Below are 24,068 nucleotides of genomic sequence, written 5' to 3' on the forward strand. Positions count from 1 at the left end.
GAAACACATCACAAGGTTAATTTCTCCTCTGCAAAAATGACTAAATGCTAGCTTCTTTGCTGCGGACTCGAGGGACAGTTTGGCTGTCACCAGAAGTAACCTCAAACCCATCAAAAATGCTACCTAGGAAGGGCAGACAGGCCTCGGCACTGTGCTCTGTGCTAAAGTTCACAGAAACACTTTCCATGATGCTCTGTTCCAAAGGCCCAAGTGACCCATGGAAGCTGAGCCACCTCACTTGGACACCTTGGTCTGCAGGGTGCTGGGTAGGTAGAGGTACCTCCAGATGGCATAGTAGTGGGTACCAGCACCAAATGCCACAAAGAGATGCCAGATGGCATGAGCAAAGGGGATCCTCCCATCACTCTTGAAGAACACCATGCCCAAGCAGTAGAAGACCCCTCCGGTCATCAGCTCCCAGATGCCCTCGGTGTTGGGCTGTCGGCAAGGACAAAGGTGGGGCACAGGTCAGAAGAGTAGCCAGCAAGGCCAGTAGCACCCAGCCCTTCTCCCACCACCCAAAACTAAAAGACAAGCAGATGGCGAGCCAACCCAGATTTCCAGGTGGGGAGTCTCGACACTGTGATGTCATCAATTCTCCCCAAATTCTCAAATGTAATACATGTCTATCCAGATCTCAAAGAACATTTTTATAGCTTTTAAAAATCTTTTCTAAAAAGTAATGCATCTGGGTAGATACCCAAAGAATTGAAAGCATGGACAAAAGGCAGAAGTAACCTAAGTGTCCATTGACGGATGAATGGATAAGTGAAATGTGATATGTACTTACCATGGAATATTATTCAGCTTTAAAAAGGAATAAATTCTGACACATGCTAGGACTTGGATGTACCTTGAGGACATCATGCTAAATTAAATAAGCCAGTCACAAAAAGACAAATACTGTATGATTCCACTTATATGAAGCACCTAGAGTATTCAAATTCATAGGGACAGAAAGTAGAGATAGAGTGAATTATCAGGGGCTGGGAGAGGAGGAAAGAAGAGGTATTGTTAAATGGATCTGGAGTTTAAGCTTGTGAAGATGAAAAAGTTCCAGAGATGGATGGTGATCATGGCTGCATGACAACATGAATGTGCCTAATGCAACTGAACTGTACACCGAAACATTTTTAAGACAATAAATGTTATGTTGTGTATATTTCACCACCACCACAACAACAAAAAATTATACATGTCCGTGGCAAAAATATTTAGAAAAAAAAATAATAAGAAAAAGTAGTAGTAGTCCTACCCCGAGAGATGAGCTCTGTTAACATGAATTATTTTTAGTAAAAAGAACTCTAGTAGAATAGCAAGCAATTGAACAGGGAGAAGGCCCTGCTAAGCCTGCACCCCAGCTCCCTGGGTCCACTTCCTACAGGTAAGCCCCATTAACAGCATTTTTACAATCCTTCCAGAAATTTTCTATATACCTATGCAATATGTATATATGCACAGGAACTAATCATTTTTAGATAAATCGGCTCAGAACATCTCTACCTTTCTACAACTAGATTTTCCACTAAAGTCTCTTGGAGATCATTCTACAAGTCCACACGTAGATCTTCCTCGGTCTTTTGCTAGAGTTTTTTCAGGGGGTTACAGGGATCTGAACCCTTGACCTTGGTGTTATCACACTGCACACTAACCAACTAAGCTAACCGGTCAGTCTTTCCTTAATAATTTTTTATTTTTATTTTTTGGCAGCTGCCTCCTCAATCTTTTGCACAGCTCCAGAGTATTTCATTGTACATATGCACAATAATGTATTCATTCAGTCCTCAAGAGTATTATAATTGAATAGTAATTACATAATAATAATGTTAATAATACCCAATATTTCTTAGCACTTCCTATGTGCCAGGCACTGTCTTAAGTGCCTTACTTGAGTAGCTAATGTCATCGTCACAACAATCTCACGAGGCAGGTGTTACCCTATGTGGCAGTCATGGAAAAATGCCCAGGACATTGTGCTAAGTAAGAAAGCAGGTTGCAGAACAGTCCATAGAGGATGGTCTTATTTTTGTAAAAGGAAAACAAACAAGTCCGTATAAATCTGCATACGCACATCCACTTGCACAAAAATTTTAAAAATGGAAAAGATACACAGCAAACTATTAATGGTGGCTGCAGCTGGAACATCATTTGGGGGAGGAGGTGGAAGAATAAGATTTTCATAAAGGACTTGTTTTTTGCAGCGAATGGGTAATTAAACACACATTTACTATACATAAGTATATGCATTTAAATATATAATATATAATTCAATGATACTGTACAATTTAATAGATATAACTTAAATATGTGTATTTAAGTAAATATAGGGCTGGCTGATTAGCTCAGTTGGTTAGAGCGCAGTGACGTAACACCAACGTCAAGGGTTCAGATCCCCGTACCAGCCAGCAGCCAAAAAAAATTAAATAAACTTGAGGGGAAAAAAGGTAATCTGGAAAAATAAATACAAATCATAGGAAACTGTTGAACAGTAAGAGTAATGGGGCAAGACTTCGCTGCCAAGTACGGAAATGCAGTTGAAATTACAATAAGCAAAACAGTTGGTATAAAAACAGACAAGCCAGTCGATAAGAACTGAAATCTCGGAAACAGATGCATTTTTAAATGGTAGGTAAGTGAAACGGCTGTCTCCATCATTTGGGGAAGGAACACCATATTCGGAAGAAATTGCAGTAGGAATAAATAATTACAACATAAGAAGTAAATCATAAAAGAAACAGGAGAAAATATAGGGAAATGTTTATATAAACTTGGGAGGGGAGGAACTTCCTAACCATGACACTGAAAATAACAGCCATAAATTAAAAAAAAAAAAAAAAAAAAAAACCTGTTAGATTTGACTACATAAAATTTTAAAACATTTTCCAATAATAATAATAATAATTTTAAAATAACAAACTGTCATCTGGCCTAGGGAGGTGGGCCAGCTGAGATGACTGTGCCCATTTGACAGATGGATCAACTGAGGCTCAGAGAGGAGAGGTGGTCCACCCATGGCCGTATGACCTGCTTCCCTTCCCTGGGGGTGGTACTTAGTCCTCCCTTGCAAGGCTCTACCACTCAGCAGGCTAAACAGTACAGACCAAAGACCCCAGCACTAGCAGTCAGAGAATGCGGCGTCAAATCCCACCCCAGCCACTAAGGGGCTGCATGGCCTTGGCTGGACATTTCCTCTCTCCCAAACTTAGTGTTCTCATTTGTGAAATGGGCACATCACATCCATCTCGGAGGATGCTTGGGACGAGGAAGTAAACTCCTGTGGGTAGGACTCCTGCACTTCATAAGGGCTCAGTAAGTGTGCAGTAAAGAAAGAAACCTGGTTGCCTCTTTGCTTAGTTTCCATGTGCCAAGGACCAGTTTAGGATGCAGAAACAGTGAAGGCAGAGAGTCAGAAGACCTGGGACTGCGACTCTGCTCTGTCTCTAACACTAATCATATTATTATTATAGATTTAATTTAGCAATTGGGTTCTTACTCTGTTCCAGGCACTGTTCTAATCACTTTACATGGATTTTCTCACTTAATCCCTTAAACAGAGGGGAAAGCTGAAATGCAGAGGAGTTAGTGAGCTCACTCAAGGTAAGGCAGAGAGTAAGAGATGGACAACCCAGCAGTTGGGGCCTCAGTTTCCCCATCTGCCGAGGGAGAGGGTTTGACTTAACAATCTTGAGAGTCAGGTCCAGCTCACGCACTGTCTGTTCCCTCCAGCCAGGGTGAGGCACCACCCTGGGCAGGTGGAACACTCACCATCGAAAGGATGACCAGAGCGGGGAAAAAGCCCATCACGACGTAGCACAGCAGCTCCACAAGTTTGTACCTGGGATGAAGATAAGCCATCTTGGATTCAGAGACATAGTTCAACATGATGAAAACACAAACAGCTCCCCATTTCTAAGTGGGAGGGACACCTGACCAGAACAGTGAGGTGAGACTCTTCCTCTGTCCAGCACTCCTGGACTCAGATTTTACTCAGCTACACCCAGTAGGTGCTAGCATCTGTGTGACCTTGGGCAAGTCTCTTTCCTTCTCTGAGACTCAGTTTCCACATCTGTAAAATGACATGCTGGAGCTAAAACAAGGATTGCAAATACTGGGCCTAGCATGCACATGGGCACTCCCAATGCTCAGCCCACGGCAGACATTACTATTCAATCCCAGCATCTTTTCCCACAGGGCCCAAACAGCCACTCTCAGTCTAGCGGGGTTGCTGCATTAACTGAAATCTACTTGCTGTCCTTGAGCTACATGACCTGCAGAGGCCCCACGGGTTCTGAGATTCCAGGAGTCTGTTCATCTCTTTTGCCCTGTTTCTTTCTGCACTTAATCATTCTCATCCCTGTGGCTCAGCAGGATGGGGGTGCAGGGAGTGTGGCTGTCTCAGAGACTCTCCTCCTCATCTGCTGACAGTTTAGGTGACGCATGACCCAGGTCAATGGGTTTGGGAACCTATGATGTCTTTTGGAAAAACTGTTTAGGTTGACTGTATGGGCTGTGGGACCTGGTGTCCATCCACGGGCCTCAACATCGGGATGCCAGGCAGAGCCGTGCCCTCATGCTTCTGGGGTCATCCTGGGGTCTCACCTGCCTGGGGCGCTAGGGAGGCCCCACTGTAGCATCAAGGGGCACCCACCTACCTGAGACCCCCAGCCCTCCCTGGCTTACCGCTCATGGAAGAAGAAGACATAGATGGTGCCAACAGAGGCCATGATCCAGACCAGCCAGCGCATGTGGGAGGCCCAGGGGCCCAGCTCCCGAAGGTTCAGCCTGGGAGAGAGAAAGCCGAGGTCACAGCGTGAGGGAGGCCCACCAGGACCTAGCCTTCAGTGGCTGGCCTGTCACAGGAACCAACCCAGAGAAGCCCTGTCCCCTGTGGCCCTCCACAGGTGGGACATGGGCTTTCATGAGAAGACATGTGGAGGCAGAAAGATACAAGAAATTAAATCAGTAAGCAATTATTAGAGGAAAATTAGAAAACGGATAAGGTCCAAGAGTGAAGGTAAGGAGCACCCCAAACTAATAGGAGTATACACAAGTAAAGCCTGTTTGGAAGGCAATTTGGCAGAGTCCATCAGACTTGGAAGTGCACATTCCCTGTCACTCCAGGTTCAGCAGCGAGCCAAAGAAACATTGCTTTGTACATAAAGACACAAAAACGTTCATTGGGGCATTGGTCACAATAGGAAAAGCCTGAAAATCACTCAAATGGCTACCAAAAGGAGAAGGGGAAACAATGGTATCCATTTGTGCTCGTTATCAATGCATGGCCTGGTAGCTCTGGTTTTACCCTTTTTGCCTGCTCTGTGATAATACAGTTGGGCCTTGTGAATAGTTTTCCTTTGCAGCAGGTGAAATGTTAAGTTTTGGCAGTAGAGGGCTCTGGAGAAAATTTGCAAGAGGAAAGGCTCTTCTTTCCTGGTTCCTGTGGTTCTCACACCAGGCTGCTGGAGACAGCATGCTTTTTCTCCACTGTTCAGTCCAGCAGTTTCTCCAGTGCTAGGTGCCTGCAGTGCACAGCTTTCTCCAGCATCTGGCCTTAGTGTGTTTTCTCCAGCTGTTGCTTAGGTAACAGCTGCACAGCCAGTAGCTCCAGGCAGAGCAGGCCTGTGCCCCAGCCTGGGGAGCTGCTCCCTGCACCCTCTCTTCAGCACCACAAACATGCTTGGGGTCCCCATGGGGCTTCCAGCCAACAAGCTGATTGTCTAGCTGCCTAGAGCTGTCCTGACTGAAGTGCACAGAAATGCTCTAGGTCCCCGCAGAGGGGAACTCTCCACCTCTGGGTTCCAGAGGCTTCCCCAGTGTGTAACAAGTGCTGAGGCTCCACACCTCCCTGTGGATGGCCTCCCCTGGCACCCTGGGGTGCAGATTTCTGGCAAGTTGCACCAGCAGGCTCTTCATCAACTTCTCTGTCATCCAGTGTGCCCAAGGCTCTTCACTTTCAGGTGATGTGGGATCACAGTCCTGAACAGAGGAGGGGCTTTTCCTTGCGCTCTCAACCTCAGCTTAGGCCCTAGGGGTAGGAGTTGTCCCTTATATCTGCCACAACTGGGTTCTTTTGACTGTCTTCAACTTTCATTAGTCAATTCTGTACCACCTCAATCCTCTGTTAATAATTCTCAATATTAAGTTTTCTTTGTTCAAATCATTGTATGTGTTAAATAAAATTATCAGAGGTCATTGTTTTGGACTATGTTCCTGCACGAGGCCCTAGCAGACCAGATTCAAAATCAAAATGGAATCACCCCTGCTAAATGCCACGTCATTTAGGCTGTAGTCTGACTTCCCAGAAGTCAGGAGAAGAGATAACAGCCAATTTCCCAAACCCCAAACAGGCCAGTTTTAATCCTCAATAGGTGTGATAATGAAGTTCCCTCTGCTTTAATCCTTACACAAAATAGACAGCCTGAAGTAACCTCATGTTAACTAGACAGTTATTTTTCTATCGTTCTGTCTTCCTCCCACCACCTCACAAGGAAAGTAGCTTTGAAATGACCAAACTACTTTTTGTTCTTTGTTTCTGCCTTCTTCAGCTTTTTTCTGTCTATAAAATTAACCTCCTCTGCTTGGCTCATTGGAACACTTATTCTATTCTATTGAATAATGTTTTGCCTGACAATGAGGCCAACTGAGATCTTTAAATTTGTTGTAATTTTGTTCTTTGACATATGGTTCCTGTCTCCTGACTGCACACTGACTAACACACCATCCTGAGGAATATTCACAGCAGTTTAAAAAATCTGAGGATGATCTGTTTGTACCCATGTGCACTGATTTCCAAGATACTAGGTGTTGTGGGGAGTGGCATGAGCCAAGAATAACATGACTGTATTATTTGTACATATGGAGAGATAAGCGTAAATACACAGAAAAATATCTGAATCCCTTTCCAAGTGGTTCTGTTGGACTGAGCAGGACTGAAGCCATGTTGGGACCTAAAGCCACCTGGCACATTTCAAAAGGACACAGTCTTTTTTCTTGGCATGCATTTCTCTGAGTTCCCTCTTCTCCCATGATTATTTCAATTTGCTCTCTGTTTACTCCTGACCCCACTTCATGTTGCCCTAGTTTGGCCTAACTACTGTTTCATCTTCTCCCCTCAGCCCCCCATGTGGGACATGAGGACCTGGGAATAAACTGCCCTAGCACCAAGGGATCAGTACAAAAAAAAGTAAGACCTTTTCAATCAGGAAATTGGTCGTCGATGCTTTCATGAGGAATGTTTTGATCAAAAAGGGGGAAATAATGTCTTGTTGCTGATTTGGCTACACAAGAAGTTCTCTAAAAATATTCACAGCCTGGGGGAGGGGGGTATCTCATGACTTGGATGAGCCATGCTGTTCCTAAACACGGGATTCATGTAAATTCTTTAAATGTTGCTGTTCCAGTTGATGTATATTACTAACTCGGAGTAAGACACCTGTTGTCAATCAACCGCTAAGACAATAGATAAACAAATGCCCTTGTTCCCTCTGCCACTCCAGCCGGGTACCAAAAGCTATGTCCTCCATCATGTCAAATAGTGCCATTCCAAGTTAACCCCTTCTATGCCCTGACTCAGCTAGAAGCAGTAAAATGAGTCATCTGTCCTGATGCATAGAAATGAAAGGAACTATTAACTAGGGAAGTTGCTGGAGTGAGCAGGACTGAAGCCATGTTGGGATCTGAAACTACCTGGGATGTAGGCAAATTTTAAAAGGACACAGTTTTTCTCTTTGCATACATGTCTCTGAGTTCCCTCTTTTCCCATGGTTGGTTGATATTTTGAACCTTGGTTATGGGCAAAATGATATTATTTACATAAGTATAGAGTTGTTTTCCAGCCAGCCTGAAGCTGCACACTTGCATGTACTGAGAAACCAAGGAAGACATTAATAAGGCTGTGCTGATTCCATCCCTCCAGCAGGACCTGAGATAACAGCAAGGACAGGAGCAGAAAGCAGACGGAGTCTCGGTGAGACCTTGCACCGGGCTCCTTGCATGGAGCCCCCACGGCTCACGTCCCCCTACCCCTGCTTCTCATTTCCCACGTTCCACTCCCTCAGCTCCCTCTTTAAAAACCCGTCAGTAAATCTGAGTCTTGGAGATGGCCTTAGTCTGGCCTTTCTCCTTCAGGTTTACAAGAGAGACAGGTGAGCCTAACATCTCTCCTCAGGTCACCCGGATAAAAGCTGACTTCCATCTTCACCAGCATTTGACTTTTGATTGGTTTGTTTTTGAAAGGCAGCCGGACCTGTGCCCCACAACAGTTTTGTCTGGAAATGGACAGTTAATGATGATGGTTATTAGGGAAGAAGTTCCTTTAAGTTTTTTTTCTGGAATTAATTTCTTGAATGAGAATGTGTTATATAAAATTTCTGGGGGGAAAAAGTGACCTGCTCAGAATCCAATTGTCACTACAAATAAGTTAAGTAGTACCCAAAAATTTAAAGGTAAAAAAATAATAATCCCTCTTCTTGCCCAAATAACCATTAGTGGGCATCACTTCAGATGTCTTTCCAAGCAGATATACAGGCCAGTGAGTAGAAGAATGAGTATAAAATGGGAGAGAGGGGAAGGCAGAGGAATGGACAGAAGGATGGACTGACATGAAGGAAAGGGGAAAGGGTGAGAATCAAGTTATACAGGGTGTTTTTCATTAAAAGCATTACATTTAATTTTAACTTGACTTTAACAGAAGAAAATTGAAACAAAAAATTTTTGCTCAAATTCAAACAAATGCTTCTGTACCATAAAATTCTAAAGTTAAGAAGATAAATTATGAAAAGCATAAGTTGAATTTCTCTCGTTTTTTTTTTTTTTTTCTTTTTTTCTTTTTGGCAGCTGGCTGATAAGGGGATATGAACCCCTGACCTTGGTGTTATAACACTGGGCTCTAGCTAAACGAGCTAACCAGCTAGCCCTGGTTCATTATTTTAAATGGAGTCAATATTCACTACCATTTTCTTTTTTCTTTTTTTCCTTTTTTTTTTGATGGCTGGCTGGTACAGGGATCCGAACCCATGGCTTTGGTGTTATAAGGCTGTGCTCTAACCAAGTGAGCTAACCTACTACCATTCCTGAACTTTGTGTTTTTTTAATCTTCTCTTTATTGGCTAAATTTTGCTGCCAAAGTTTTTTTTTTTTCAATAACTTCTCATGGGTACTGGATTCTCTGGCTTCTTTCATGTATGGGAATTGCTGCCTGTTGCTTTAACATCTGCATGATAACCTCATGAGATCGTTTATTCTGAGTTCTACCTTTGAAAACCGTACAAGTGTTTCAGCATTAAACGGTGCGGTGGCCATCCAGAGGCTAGCCTGATTTTTCCACTTTGTACCTGATTTAGTTTTTCAATCTTGATGTCCGAAGAATTTGTCTCTGTCCTTCATTTCCTTAGTTTCTCTCTGATTGCTTTAATTTTTGGCTTTTTAAAAATATGTGTCTTCTCCCTGATTATCTCAAGTCTTTTCACTATGTCTGTATTTGATTTTCAGTAGTTTTTATACTGTTCTTTGCTGCACTGAATTTATTAATTTATTCCATCATGATGTGGCTTTGGTCTTCAGCTTGATGCTTTATGGCTGCAGTCACCACTTTCATTTCAGTTGGTTGTTTTATCATTTTTACTTTGTGCTCTTGTTTAATTATATTTGTTGTCTTTTCTTTTCTCTTTTTCTTTTCTTTTCTTTTTCTTTTTCTTTTTCTTTTTCTTTTTTCTTTTTTGGCAGCTGGCTAGTATGTAATTATATTTGTTTTCTATCGATTGGCTTGAAGTCACTGGCAGCCAGCAGGGCCACCAGTCAGAAGAGCTAAACGTGAAGCAGAGAATAACCTGGACCTGCATCTGTCCTTCGTTACCTCCAACTTCGATGACATGGGAGGATGATGCAGGTGACCAGCAGAAGAAGCTGGGAGACCAGCATGGAGCTGCACATGCTCTTGTCCCAAGACCCAGAGAAGCTGAAGGAGGAGCTTCCAGGCCATCAAGATGAGCCAACATCAATTGGTGTAAGCAACAGCCTCTGGTACTGCACACCAGAGGGCGCTGTTTTGCTTCCACCTTCAACCACTAGAGGAAGGGAATTCCAAAAACTGCAGCTCCAGCGGCTCCAGCTTAGTGAAGCCAACAAAGTCCAAAGCCACCATGCACCAAGGTCACTGGTTCACATACCTGCCCTGGCCGGCTGCAAAAAAAAAAAAAAAAAAAAAAAAAGGCCACCATGGCTGTGAAGCTCAGCCTGTGACCCCAGAGCCAGCCAACTGCTCATCTCTTCTCACACTTTTCCTAAGACACCTTCTCCCACATCTCCCAGTCAGTAGAGAGGAAAGATCAGGTGACGCATTCCGCGGGTGTGGGTTCCTGGCAGGAAAACTCAGGATGGCTGCTGAAGGGTGAGGTGGGATTAGGACCCACGCCGACGCTGCTCCCCTCTGCTCCAGAACTTTCTGACTCTTTCTGGAATCATGGCATTGGGCTGTGTCTTTTTCCTTGTCCAGCCGCTCACAGTGACTTTTCTTTTGCCCTCCTCAATATTTAGAACTATATTTTGTTTGTTTTCTCAGGTACCAGGGAAGGAAGTTCCTGTGTCACACTTGATTCTGCCACTTTTTCTTTTATTCAGGACACAGTCCTGCTTATTAATCACGTGAATTATGTGTGTGTGTCATTTCTCCTCACTACAGCTCACTGTCTCCATTTTACAGGTCAGGAAACTGAGGCTCCGAGAGACACAGTCACTTGCTCAAGGGCACATGGCTAGGAAGAGGCTGATGGGGACCAGACTTGGTGCTCTCTGACTCTACAATCTATTCTCTTTACTACACTACACCTTTCAACCTTCTTTCAGTCCCACAACACCCTTTCTTTAAATAAAATATTTCATGCAGGAATTTTATATGTAAGCTCAACCTGTAAAAACAAAAACAAACAACCAAGTGGGTTTTTATGATTGAGGTGGGGACAGGGAAGCCCAGAGTCTTTCATGCTCCCCCTGGCTCCATGGTCCTCTGGGGAAACTCAAGGGCTCTGCAGAAAACAGCTTGAAAACCAGAGTAATACAAAGAAAAACAACCACCAAATAATTCTACACCACGTGGTCCCATGTTGCCCTCTCGCCATGCACCCAGGTGGCCAGCCAGAAAACCAGTCACCCTCCAAGCTCCTGTGTCTACCTCTCTCATCCCCCACATCCAACCGATCCCCAAGTCTGGCTGACTCGTCCCCCTATGCAGTTTTCAAACCACCTTGGGACCCACTCCCTGGCACTGACCACGATTGTCATTCATTTACTCTGTGAGCATTGGGACTGTCAATGTTGGCATTCCCTGTTAGATGGCAAGTCCTACAAAGAGAGGGAGCTGGTGCTTTTGTCTGTGAAGATACCCTCAGATGCCAGCACTGGGCCCGGCACAGAGCAATGCCCAGCCAACCACAGCCAGGGGTAAAGAACAGAATCTCAGGTATTAAATCAGCAGGGTGGACAGTAAGAGGGCTGTACTAGAAATCCATATCAAGGAGTCACTGCAGCTAGGCACACACTTAGCTTTACTCTCTCAGCAACAACCACAAAGAAACTAGAGCCGTTTCCTAGCTCCTGACGACAGCAGGTGGTGCCCAGAGACAGCCGGGGCCAACGAGAAGCCACCGCGTAGAATGAGCTCCCTCTGTGGCTTTTGGTTTCTCTTGTCCTCTACTGTGGGCACCCTCCGATGGCCTCCCATCTACCCACTAAAGCTGCAGCCCCTCACCCAGGACCTATGCTTAAGTCTGGATGTCTCCGTATGCCAGCCCACCTGGGATCTGACAACCAGAAGCACCCAGCTTTCAGGAGGGAAGTGAGCCCCCTCCTGTCTCTGAGCCCAGTTGTGCACAGGGCTCCCATCCGATGACTTCCCCAGGCAGACCACAGCAGGGCTGTCTCACTCCCAACAGTCGCTGGTGTCCCAGGGACAAGCCAGCCCCAGACACCCTGGCTTTCCCCTTCTCTTCGTTCTCTTCCCCCCAACTTTTAGTCAGTCAGTCTACTCCGATTTTCCTGCCAAATATCTTCTGAATCCATCCATCCCCTCCACTCAACCTCCATGGCCGCTGTCGAGGTCCCGACCAGCCCACCGTGTCCCCCAGGCACCTGCACCAGCCTCCTCATGCACATCCCTGCTCCCCAGGCAGCCAGACACCAGTCCCCAAAATAAAAACACATCAGCGTCCTGCTCCAAACCCTTCTATCCACTCCTAGTATAGACCCAACAGAAGCACATGTCTGTGCCCATACACGTGCAAGAATGTACAGAGGGCCACTGTCTACAATCACCCAAAACTTGGAATCTATGCAAACGTCTATCAACAGGAGAATGGTATATTCTCTCCAAATACTAAGCAGCAAGGAGAGTAAACAGACAACTCCTGCACACAATGACCCACGAATCTCACCAGACATAGCATTGCGTGAAAGAAGCAAGATGCAAAAGAACGTTGATCCCAGGAATACAAAGTACAGCATCAGGCAAAACTATTACATGGTGACAGAAGTCAGGATTGCGATGACCCTCGCGGAAGCAGTGACCAGAGGGGGGCTTCCGGGGCTGGTCATGTTCTGTTTCTTCACCTGAGTGCTGGCTACAGTTTAAGAGAATTCATCAGGATGTACATTTATGACTGTCCATGTTCTCCAAGTATGTTACACCTCAATATGACATTTTTTAAAAAGGAGCAGCCTTCATATATACAAACAAAACCTATTTATTAGCTGATATAATGAAAGAGACTACTACATTTATGATAGCCACAAATAGAAATTGCCCAGGCAAAAATGTAACAACAAACATTTTTTGTGGCTCCCACTCTGCAGAGGCCAACGTGCAACTGCTGGAAGTGGCACACCTCCTCCAGGAAGCCCTCCTGAGGCTCCCTGGGCCAGGTCAGTGCCTCCTTTGAGCTCTCATGGCTGCATGTGCACAGGCCCATCTAGCTGTGCTGTCACTGATCTGTCACAGGCTTCCCTTGGCTGACCAGAGCCTCAGCAACCTGGCCCCCAGCACTGCCTGGGCATGGAGTATGTTCCACAGCTGTGCATGGAATTATCCTTCTCCTCTCTCAGGGGCCTGGGCCAAGGGCTCTGCAGACTTCCCAGGCTATTAGCCTGTGACTTGAAGGTCTGTGTTTCTTTATTTCAGAATGGTTTGGATTTGTTCTTAAATCAAGTTTGAAAACCCTGAGTCACTTTCTGGAGAAGTGTAAACTGGAACAATCTTGTCAGTGGGTGATTTGACAACACTTAACCAAATTATTAACACCCACCCACTGTGACCCACAGTAGTCCAAGCCTAGGAATTTGTCCCACAAAACTAAGGCTCAAACATGTGAAGTTGCTATTTCTGCAGGTCAAAAAATGTTGGCTATCAGCAATTTCATATGATTCTAACCAATACATCCATGCACATATACTAAATGATTTACAAAGACACTCACTGCAGCAGTGTTTGCAATAGCCAGGGAACAGAATGCACCAATGTTATCAATAGCTATATGTAGGGGGTGGAAAGGGAATACTATGCAGCTGTAAAAAAAGATAGTGGGGAAATCTTTAATGTACTAATAGGAAAAGATGTCCCCACGTACATTACCAAGAGAACCAAAGCAAAATGCCAAACAGTTTTATAGTATTCTTTTTGTACTAAAAATAGGAGAGGGCTGGCTGGTTAGTTCAGTTGGTTAGAGCGTGGTGTTGATAACACCAAGGTCAAGGATTTAGATCCCCATATCGGCCAGCAGCCAAAAAAAAAAGTAGGAGAAAAGTATAAGTATTAAAAATATAAATTACACGTGTATATGTATGTACATGCATGTGTACACATATGTATATATTTGTAGATACATATTTATACGTGCATATATACATACATATTTGCTCTTTTATGTATAAAATAACTCCAGAAGGATATGCAAGAAAAGTAATAAGTAGTTGCTTCCCAGAAAGAGAATAAAGTGAGGGAGTCTTTTCACCGTATTCTTCTATGCCAAGTCAACATATTACCCAGCCAAATACAAAAATAAATTCAAACAAGGAAAAGAAAGGAAGCCAGCCCCCTCCCAGGTGGTGCAGTGATACTCACCAGGGCGCGTAGGAGGCTGCTATGAAGAAGTAGATGACCATCCGGTCGAACATGTGCAGACAATGCTCCACCATCCTAGGGCGGGCAGAGAAGCCAAGGTCACGGCCCCTGAGCAGCAGGAAGCACCAGAGCACCCAGGCCGTGCCCTGGGACAAACACGCCTTCCCACGGGTGGGGAGTGGACTGGGTTCGGGGCTGACTCGCCTCTGTCCAGCCATCACCCCTCAGGCCTCAGTCTCCCCACGTGTAAGTGACCAGAGCAGTGGTGTTCAAACCAGGCTCCCTCTCACCCTAGGGGCTGTATGGGGTCACCTCCTGAGAGTCTTCCACACCCTGAAGGCGAAGATCTGACATCCCCCTCCCCTATTGAATCAGAGCAACTCTGCATTTCTATTTTCCATACTGGGCTTTCCAAAAGATTTCAAATGAAGAAAGAATTCTGTGGCTTAAAAACATGCAAAACTACAAAGCTATGTGCCCCTAAAAACCTTCTGGGTTCTGACTTTCTATGTCTGAAGAGCTTAGTGGTTCAAATCCCAGCCCCATCACTTAGGGACTACATAACATTGCACAAATTACTTACCCTCCCTAGGTCTTAGTTTCCTCCTCTGTAAAATAGAAAGGACACCAGAAACCTGATCACAGGGTTGTGAGGATTAAATGAGTGAATACTTAGCATGGTGCATAACAAGAAGTGTTCAATAGGCGTTAGCTATCTTCATTATGACCTCATCTTAAAGAGTGGTGTGCCCCAAAATGTCACCCAACAAACTCCACCTCCTGCACTCACACCGTTGAACAGCCCCTCCCACAATAAATAGGGCAAACTCATGGAACCAATAGAATACCACAGACATCATGGTGTGTGATTTCCAAGTCTTGATCATAAAAGATATTGCAGCTTCTGCCTTACTCTTTTGATTCACTAACTTTGGAGAAAACAGTGCACCATATGGCTGTGGAGAGGTCCATGTGGGATAGAACTGAGCAGCCCCCAAACATCCTGCACCAACTTGCCAGCCATGGGAGGGAGCCACCCCAGAAATGGACTCTCCAGCCTCTTCCAGCCTTCAGATCACGGCAGCCCCAGCCAACATCTGATTACAGGAAAGACCCTGAACTGAAGCCATACGGCTAAGCTCCCGAATTCTTGACCCTCTGAGGCTTTGAGAGGTAATGAATGTTTCGTTATTTTAAGACACTAGTTTTAGGGTACTTTGTTATGCAGCGATAGATAGCTAATATAAACTGTGATTCTGTCTAGCAAACATCAGTCCTCCATAAACTTGACCAATGATTCTATGTGTGGTTCAACTGCATGTCTTCTTAGAAATTAAGACAATAACAGTAGCTATCAAGTAGAGAGCACATGCTATAATCAGAGCACTGTTCTAAGTCCTTTATGAGCATTAACTCTTTAATCCTACTTATAAAGCACATACCATTATTTTCATCCACCGTGTCACAGACGAGGACACTATAGGTTGGCACAGTCACACCACAGGCTGGTGGGCCCTAAAGCCAATGACTGGTGTCTTTACACGAGAAAAGAGAGGGAGATTTGGACACAAAGACACACTGGGAGGAAGGCCATGTGAAGACGGAGGCCGTGATTAGAGTGATGCAGCCACAAGCCAGGGTTTTCCAGAAGCCACTGAAAGCTGGAAGAGACAAAGAAGGATCCTCCCCTAGAGCCTTCGGGGTAAGTACAGCCCTGCTGCCAACTTGATTTTGGACTTCTGGCCTCCTGAACTGTGAAAGAATACATTTCTGTTGTTTAAGCCACCCAGTTTGTGGGAATTTGTTAAGGCAGCTACAGGAAAGTCATACAATGGGATTCAAGAAGGGTCCAAAGAAAAGGGAAGGATGGGGACAGGAAAGGGGGATGGAAGCAGCTTCATGAAGGGCCTGGAATCCTGGATTCAGCTCTGACACGGACATTACCAGCTATGCGACCCTGAGCAAGGTCACCACCTTCTGATCCTGAGTATCAACATCTATAAAACAGGGATCCTACATGCTACGACCTGGGTGAACCTCAAGTGACACTCCGCTAAGTGAAATAAGCCAGTCAGAAAAACGACCAATACTGCGTGATTCCACTTACACGAGATTCCTAGAGTCATCGCATTCATAGAGACAGAAAGTAAATGGTGGTTTCCAGGGACTGAGGGAGGGACGTGGGAGTTAGTATTTAATAGGCATAGTGTTATAGTGTAGAAGATGAGAACGTTCTAGAAGTGGATCATGGTGATGGCTGCACAGCGGTGCAAATGTGCTTAATTCACACTAAGTGTGCAGCATGAACTGCCTACTTAAAAATGGTTAAAATGGCAAGTTTTATATTGATGTGTTTATTTTACCATAATTTTTTTTAAAAAAATCAAAATTTAAAAAATCTGAATTCCAATGCCTACATTGCAGAATTACTGAAAAGATTAGAGAAGGACAACTCTCTGCCTGGAGCTGAGGTGCCACCCAGAGGGGAGTCGTGATGATGCCGGCCCCTTGCAAGAGCCCTGCAAGGAGGGTCGGCTCCAGCGAGGGAGCTGGTTTGCCCAGGCGGGACTCAAGCCCCAGCCTGCACAAGGCAGGGCGTGTTCTTCCCCCACAGACAAGCCAGGAGACATCCCCCCCTTGGTCCCCTCCTGGCTCAGCTGAGCATGTCCCCAGGCAAATGCAGTGTCCTGCCTCATCCCTCAGTGGGCCCCTGCCCCTGGCCCCCCCGCCCACCACATGTCCCCTCCCACAGGCTGGGCAGGAGGTACCTGAGGTGGCTCTTCTTCCAGGAGACGGTGTGGAACATGGTGGACACCACAAAGAGCCCACAGAGGCCAAGGCCGTAGATCCAGGCAGAAATGGTTTCCCAGTCATCGTCCGACAGGAAGTAGAGGTTGGAGCTGCCGAGGATGCTGGGAATGATCCAGAACTGGAAGTAGGAGTGGGGACAGGTGCTGCGGGGTCCCAGCCTTTTGTGTGGCATCCAGGGGAATACAGAGAATCCCTGAGCACACCTCCCTCCCTCTTCTCTAGACTGCCCTGTCCAAGACGGTAGCCACCAGGCACTTGAAATGTGGCCAGTACCACTGAGGAATTGAATTATTATTCAATTATTATTATTGTTTTCTTTCATTTTAATGGATTCAAATTTAAATTTCAATAACTACATGGGACTACTGACTTGGACAGCATAGGTCTAGATCATTCATTAGAGTCTCAACATAGTCCGTGCACCAAATGGTTAAGGACCACTTCTCAGAGAGTAGCCGGCTCCCCCACACCACAGCCCCACTCTGACACCACACAAAGAAGCCTGATGTGCCGCATGCCACACACGATCATCACCGATGTCCCTGACCTCGCCTACTCAGAGTCCCCTGAAGGCAGAGCCCAGCTCAGAACAGCACGGATGCCTGGGTACCATTCAATTTATAACTGGGTTTAAATAGTGGACGATCTGTCATGGTTGGCTGTAGAGAATGGAATCCCCAAATCCTCTGCCTTTCCAGGTGCATGATTTGGCCGCACTCAGCCCTGAAACTTTGCCTCACCCCACTATCCCTCTGCTGTGCCCCCGGGTCACCACGCTCTGGCCTTAATGGCCTTCATCCAGATGTTCCAATGTGACAAACTCTTTCCTATCCATCGGCCTTTGCACATGCTGTTCCCTCTTCCTGGACATGCTGTCCCCTCCACTCTTCAGGTGGCTGGCTCCTTGTCATCCTTCACTGTCAGAAGCACCTTCTCCGTCCTTTCTGAATGACATAGGTCCCTCCTATTATCTACTCTCGTAGCACGTTATGATTTCTCTCTGTGGCAGTCCCCACAATTTATAAACTTATGTGTTCATTGACTCCCCCACACACATGAGCTCCACAGTGTTACCAGCCCATGGTACACACTTAATGAATATATACTAAATGAATGAATGGATGGATGGATGGAGAGATGGAGAAAAGAAGTAGGTAGGTGCGGAATCCAGCCCCAACCCTGTGCTTCTTCCAGGATTCACAGAAAAGTATCTGCAAAATCAGCCCAAGCAAGCTCCAAAAGGAAAGAGGTGTCTTGCCAGCCTCACCAACACCTTGTGTGGACCAGGCCGGGTGATGGATGGGGAGGGGTCAACAGCAACGTACATGCAACATGAGGAGAGTCCCCTAATAGAAGCCATCAGCCTTCCATGGTACATCTGCACATGGCGGACTGAACAGCAACAGATAAGACAGGAGCATTGATGAAGGGGACAGAATTACAAACGTTTAAAAATTACTTTTGTTAATCTTAGTATATCACCTTGAAAAATAAATAGCAACTATCTCATGCTACTTTGCAATTTGGGGACAGAGTTCTCATTAGACTTTAGATCCTTATTATGCTTTGTGCTATTTCGTAATCACCTACAGTACATAGTATTCATTCACTCACTCACTCATTCATTCCTTCCACAAACCTGTGAGCACAGGACATGTCCTCAGGAATGAAACGATACAAAACGCATGTGCCATCACCCTGCCCTCACTGTGTGCTCATAGGTACTAAGAGTGTGTCCAATAAATGTGTTAACACAGAGAGTCCAGCACCTGCGATCCAGCTCCACCCTCCCCCTGGAGCTGAAGTATGGATACAGCTTGTGTCCACAGCACGAGTGCCCAGAGCAGATCTTAGATATGGGCTTCTTCTCAGCCTCACAGCTACCCCAGGGATGACGGCAGAATCGATTCTGCACCTCTTTCTCCGGGAGCACAGGTGAATGTGCCAAGGGGTAAGGGCACTTGCCATGGCGTGGCTCCTACAACACCCCTTCTGAAGATAGGAAACTGAGGCTCAGAGCCCCTGAAGATGAAGTGGGGTTCAAAAGCAGGTCTTCTCTTGCTAGAGCTTTGCTCTTTGGGGTATGGACTTGTGAGAATGAGTCAGCTTGTGACTCTGGGCAAGACTTCTGACCCAAGCCTCAGCTTCCTCCTCTGCAGAACAGAGTCATGTGATCTTTTCTTAAATATTTTTAGACTCCCTACTATGGACACTGCATGGGGCTTCTGAGGTGAACCAGTAAGAACCAGTCTCTACTCAGTAGAGTTCCTGCTCTAAGAAAAAGTAAACATAGGACCCAGAGCGGTGCCAGGTACACACTATCTTAAGTGCAAATCAGCACCAGCTCTTCCTTCTATTATACCTGCAGCCCACCATTGAAGGCCTGGGCTCGTGCCAAACACATAATAACCCCTGGAGTCTAAGAGAGGGAGGCAAAGTTGAGAATTCAATTCACCTCCACACACACTGTCTGAGCACCTCCTCTGTGCCAGGCACACTGCGATGTCCTGAGATACCAAAGAGTCCCCAGCAGGGATTCAGTTTAAACTCACATCTGCATCACCAGGGTCTGGAGCAGTGCCTGGTACATCAAGGGTATCCAGGGACTGTTTGCTGATTGAATAGGCGACGGGCGGGTGCGTTCCAGCCAGGCACAATACAGGGCAGTGAGGGCTTCAACGGCTGGGGAAGGAAGGTGGGCACTGGCTCAGAGCTCCCCAGCAGCTGGGCAGACAGGAAGGCTTTGGGGGGAATATTTTGGCAAAGCCACAAAGGTGAAAAGGGTTGAACAGGCGAGGCTGGGTGGAGATGGAAGTATTCCAGGTGGAGGGAACAGCATGTGCAAAGGCATGTGGTCATGGCTTCTGTTTGGGAAACAGCGAGTGGTTTGAGTGCTGGAGACTGAGGGCACGAGCGTGGCCATGGAAGGCGGGCGACGGATGGGGTGGGGCCTGGCTGGGAGCTTGCTGGAGTGACCGATGCCTTACTAGGTACTAGGGAGCCACTAAAGATTCTTAGAACAACAGAGAGGCATGCTTAGCACCACCGTCCAATTTACCCCAATGGCCTTCCCTTGAGATCCCACTCACTCTTCTAAGGGTCATGGAAGATTTGAGGAATAGGCCACTCAGGATAGGGTGAATTTCTCCATAGGTGAAGAGGCTGCTTTCCCCGCCCCCACTTAGAAGTGTCCCCATCTCAGCCCCCCAAGAGCAGACTCACAGCATGGGTGGCACAGTTGGCCGCATGTTCATACTCCGTGGGCTGGTACCTCTTGTGGGCAGGGACTCGGTGGTTCATGAACCTGGAAGAAAAGCAGAATTCCAGGAAGCTGGGCTTGGGACACAGTTCTGTGCAGAATGCCCAGAAAACCTGACGACCTCACCCCCTACCAGTGAGAAAAGAGCCCCCCTCCTGCCCCCTTACCTTCCCCACCCTCCCTCTTTCTGATTATTAAATGTTTTTGGACTACCCAACATTTTGTGCCTAATCCCCAGTGCTGTTTGTCACAAAACTTTACTACATATTGCATGTGACATTCTCTTCACCTTCTATTTTTTATTTTCTATAAGTATAACACGTATAGAACAGCTTTCCAAGGGTACAGCTTGGTGAAGTTTTATACACACACGCACCCATGGAACCATCACCTACGAGGAACTATAGTTCATTTCCTGCCCCCCAGAAAGTGCCCTTATGCCCCTCCCAGTGGGTACCTTTCCCCCAAGGAAACCACCTTCTGACATTGTCATCAAGGATGAATTTCGCTTGTTCTTCAACTGTGAATGTTGAATACGTGGCCTCATACGGCACACACTCTTTTATGTGTGGCTTTCATGTGTTCAACATGATTTTTGTGAGATTCCTCCACGTTGTTGGATACGGCCATTGGGTGTTTTTGGGGCTGTATAGTATTCCACTAGATAACTATACCACATATGATTCATTCAATCTACTGTAGGTGAACACTCCAATTTGGAGTGTTCTATTATGGATAACTCTGTCCATGAACATTTTTTATTGCAAATTGACCATCTATAATTGTATACATTTATGCAGGACAAAGTGATGTTATAATTTATGAATACGATGTGGAATAATTAAATCAAGCTAGTTAACATATCCACCACCTCAGATACTCAACACTTCTTGTAGTGAGAACACGTGAAATTTACTCTTAGCAATTTTGAAATGTACAGTACTCCATTATTAACTATATTCTCCACGCTGTGCACTAGAACTCAAAAAAAGAAACAAACACATTCCTCCTGTCTAGCAAGTTTTGCATCCTTTGACCATCGTCTCTCTATGCCCCCAAACCCCCAGCCTCTGTAACCACCATTCTGCTCTCTGCTCCTATGAGTTTAATTGTCTTAGATTCCATACATAAGTGAGAACATGCGGTATTTGTCTTTCTGTGCCTGACTTATTTCACTTAGCATAATGCTCTCCAATTCCATCCACGTTGTCACAAATGACAGAGTTTCCTTCTTTGTTAAGACTGAATAGTATCCCATTGTGTGTATATGCTACATTTTCTTTCTTCATTCATCTGCTGATGAACACTTAGGTCGATGCCATAACTCGGCTATTGTGAACTGTGCTGCAATGAACACGGTGGTGCAGTCATCTGTTAGATAAACTATTTCAAATCTTTTGAGTAAATACCCAGAAAAGGGATTATTAGGTCCTCATGAGCATTTTTGCGCACATTTTTTGATGGACATATGCACTCAGTTCTGCTGGGCTCAGATCCATATGTGAAACTGCCAGGTGGCTTTATCTTAAAAATAAACTTTCCTGATGTTTTGATGTCTTTAGGAATCTTCAAAGCATCATCACCTCTGTGTGATCCTCACCGGAGCACTGTGGGGAGCTACTACCCATTTTACAGATGGGGATGCTATGGTGCAGGAAAGTTAGGAAGCGAGATCACCAGGTGGGACAGGACTCGACCCAGGCCTGGCTGACTCAGAAGCCTGGCTCTGCCATGACATGACTCTGGGCAGGGGTGTTTAAGTCAGGCTGGCAAGATACGCAAGGATTGGCTGGGCAGCAAGAGGCATCCAAGAGCCTGGGGGTAGGATGTGCGCACACCTGACTCTTAGGTCTACAGGCAGGACCAGCTTGGCAGCATTCACTTCCTTTGCCCACACAGGCTCAGAATCAGGTGAGTGGCCAGTTCACCTGGGACTCTGCCAAGCACTGTCCACCAGATGGGGTTAATCTCCACTAAAACATACCAAAAACTCTTTCCCCCAGGTCCCAATTATTACTTTGTAGACCCCCCAAAATAAGAAACAGGTATGGAGTTCAGAACAAAGGGCTCAATGCAGTACAGTTCACAAGCACTTATTGAGCAGCTTCTGTATGCTGGTGTCAGACTAGAGTAGTCCCTGGATCATTCATTGAGCACCTTCTGCTTGCTGAGCCCATGCTAGTACAGTCCCTGGAGCATCCATGGAGCACATCCTATATGCTGGCTTCATGTAGGCTGGTGTGGGTAGAGCAGGAGCGAAGGCTGGAGGAGGGGTCTGCCAGGCACTGACTCTGTGACTTTCCCTGGGACTCCTGGGGTCTGCTTTTCCTATGCTGGGCCTCTTGGCACCTGGATGAGTCCAGGGGCCCGAGTAAGGTCCTCCCACCCAACTGCTCTGATGACTACTCTCTGCTTGCATCTGGCTGTGACTCCATGGTCATGGTCATGATCAAGTGACTCCATGGTCACAAGACTCCAAGGCTAGGGTTATGCTGAACCCATTAGACAGATGAGAAAATTAAGAACCCCCCCAGTCAGTAAGTCCCAGGGCCGGGCTTCTGGACTGAGCCAGCAAGTGCTCCATCTCCCATGGTCTGAGCACCTTTGCAGGGGCAGACTAAAAGCTGGACTTATGGTCACAGAAAAAATGGAGGACTCACCCCTGGAGGTGCAGACCCCATAAAAACCTCCCCAGGAGCCCAGAACAACCAGTCTTTTAGCCCACCTTCTTCACAGGTGGCCCAGGAAGTTGTCAGTGGTCAAGACTGGCTTATTAAATAATGAGTAATAACAAAAATAGTGTTATGGTTGAACCGTGTCCTCCCAGAATTCATATGTTGGAGTCCTAATCCCCAGTACCTCAGAATGTGACCTTATTGGGGAATAGGATCATTACAGATGTAATTAGTGAAGGTGAAGTCACACCAGAGTAGGTTGAGCCCCTAATCCAATATGACTGGTGTCCTTATAAGAAGAAGAGACCTAGAGAGGAGAATGTCATATGAAGACAGAGACACACATGGAGAAGACGGTCATGTAACCACGGTGGCAGAACTTGGATGACGCATCTACAAGCCAAGGAGCACCCAGGACTGCTGGAGCCACCAGCAGCTGCCGAGAGGCACAGAAGGGACTCACCCTCACAGCCTCCAGAAGGAGCCAACGCTGTCCACACTTTGACTTTGCACTTCTGGCCTCCAGAAGTGTGAGAGAATAAATATGTGTTGTTTTAAGCCATGAGTGTGTGTAATCTATTTCTGCAGCCCTGGGACACTAACACAGCAACACACAGTGTTTGTCTTGATAGACTGTGCCCAAAAGCCCCCAAGGAGGCCAATTTCCACTCCCACTATCTAGGCTGGGGGGCAGTGGCCAACTGTGAAGGGACACGGTGAATGCCTTTCTTCAAGGTGGAAAACCAAGTCCCTGGCAGAGGGGGCTCTCCTCCCCCACCTGCTGCCAGGCCCTTTCCTGCCCTGCTGCTTTAACAAACACCAGTAAGCCACCAATAGTGCCAGCCACGCGGGTTCGAGGGTGATGTCACGGTTGCCGTGGTGACCTGGGACAGGCAGTTATTTATTTATTTCTGGGCTCCACAAAACGTCCCTTGTCTCTCACTCACGCTCCAGCTATTGAATGCTGGTGAGAGAGGAAAAAGAGCTGGGGCAAATGCCCAAGAAGCAGAGTTCCCACCATCCTAAAGACCCAAGAACTTTTCCTTTAACTCCTTGTGGCCTAATTTCTTTTTTCATCAACCTCTATCAGGGATTTTAAGAAGACGGTGGATTCATTTTTTAATTTATGTTTTAATGAATCTTTTAATTTACATACAGTAAAATTTCTCTTCTTGGCTATCGTTTCATGAGTTTTGACAAATGTATAGAGTCGCGT

The 24,068-nt window shown here is 46.1% G+C and overlaps 1 protein-coding gene across 1 annotated transcript; it reads right to left on the reverse strand.

The window, feature by feature from the left end:
- Positions 1–234: 234 nt before the first annotated feature.
- MMD2 (monocyte to macrophage differentiation associated 2) lies at positions 235–20,218 on the reverse strand. Its single transcript, XM_063091770.1, has 6 exons — positions 20,141–20,218; positions 16,876–17,036; positions 14,108–14,182; positions 4,681–4,782; positions 3,766–3,835; positions 235–438 (listed from the first exon to the last, which is right to left on the reverse strand). The coding sequence occupies exons 1-6, from the start codon at positions 20,216–20,218 to the stop codon at positions 235–237; spliced, it is 690 nt and encodes a 229-aa protein (XP_062947840.1).
- Between the last annotated feature and the right edge of the window lie 3,850 nt (positions 20,219–24,068).

Source organism: Cynocephalus volans, chromosome 3 (assembly GCF_027409185.1).
Source record: "Cynocephalus volans isolate mCynVol1 chromosome 3, mCynVol1.pri, whole genome shotgun sequence".
Classification (NCBI taxonomy): Eukaryota; Metazoa; Chordata; class Mammalia; order Dermoptera; family Cynocephalidae; genus Cynocephalus; species Cynocephalus volans.

Excerpts from the sequence above, each read along its gene's own strand:
- MMD2 (XM_063091770.1), bottom strand. The coding sequence starts at position 20,218 with ATGAACCACCGAGTCCCTGCCCACAAGAGGTACCAGCCCACGGAGTAT. Across the intron at positions 14,183-16,875 it reads TGGAAGAAGAGCCACCTCAG|GATGGTGGAGCATTGTCTGC; the intron begins GTACCTCCTGCC and ends TGCCCGCCCTAG. Across the intron at positions 3,836-4,680 it reads GTCTTCTTCTTCCATGAGCG|GTACAAACTTGTGGAGCTGC; the intron begins GTAAGCCAGGGA and ends TCTTCATCCCAG.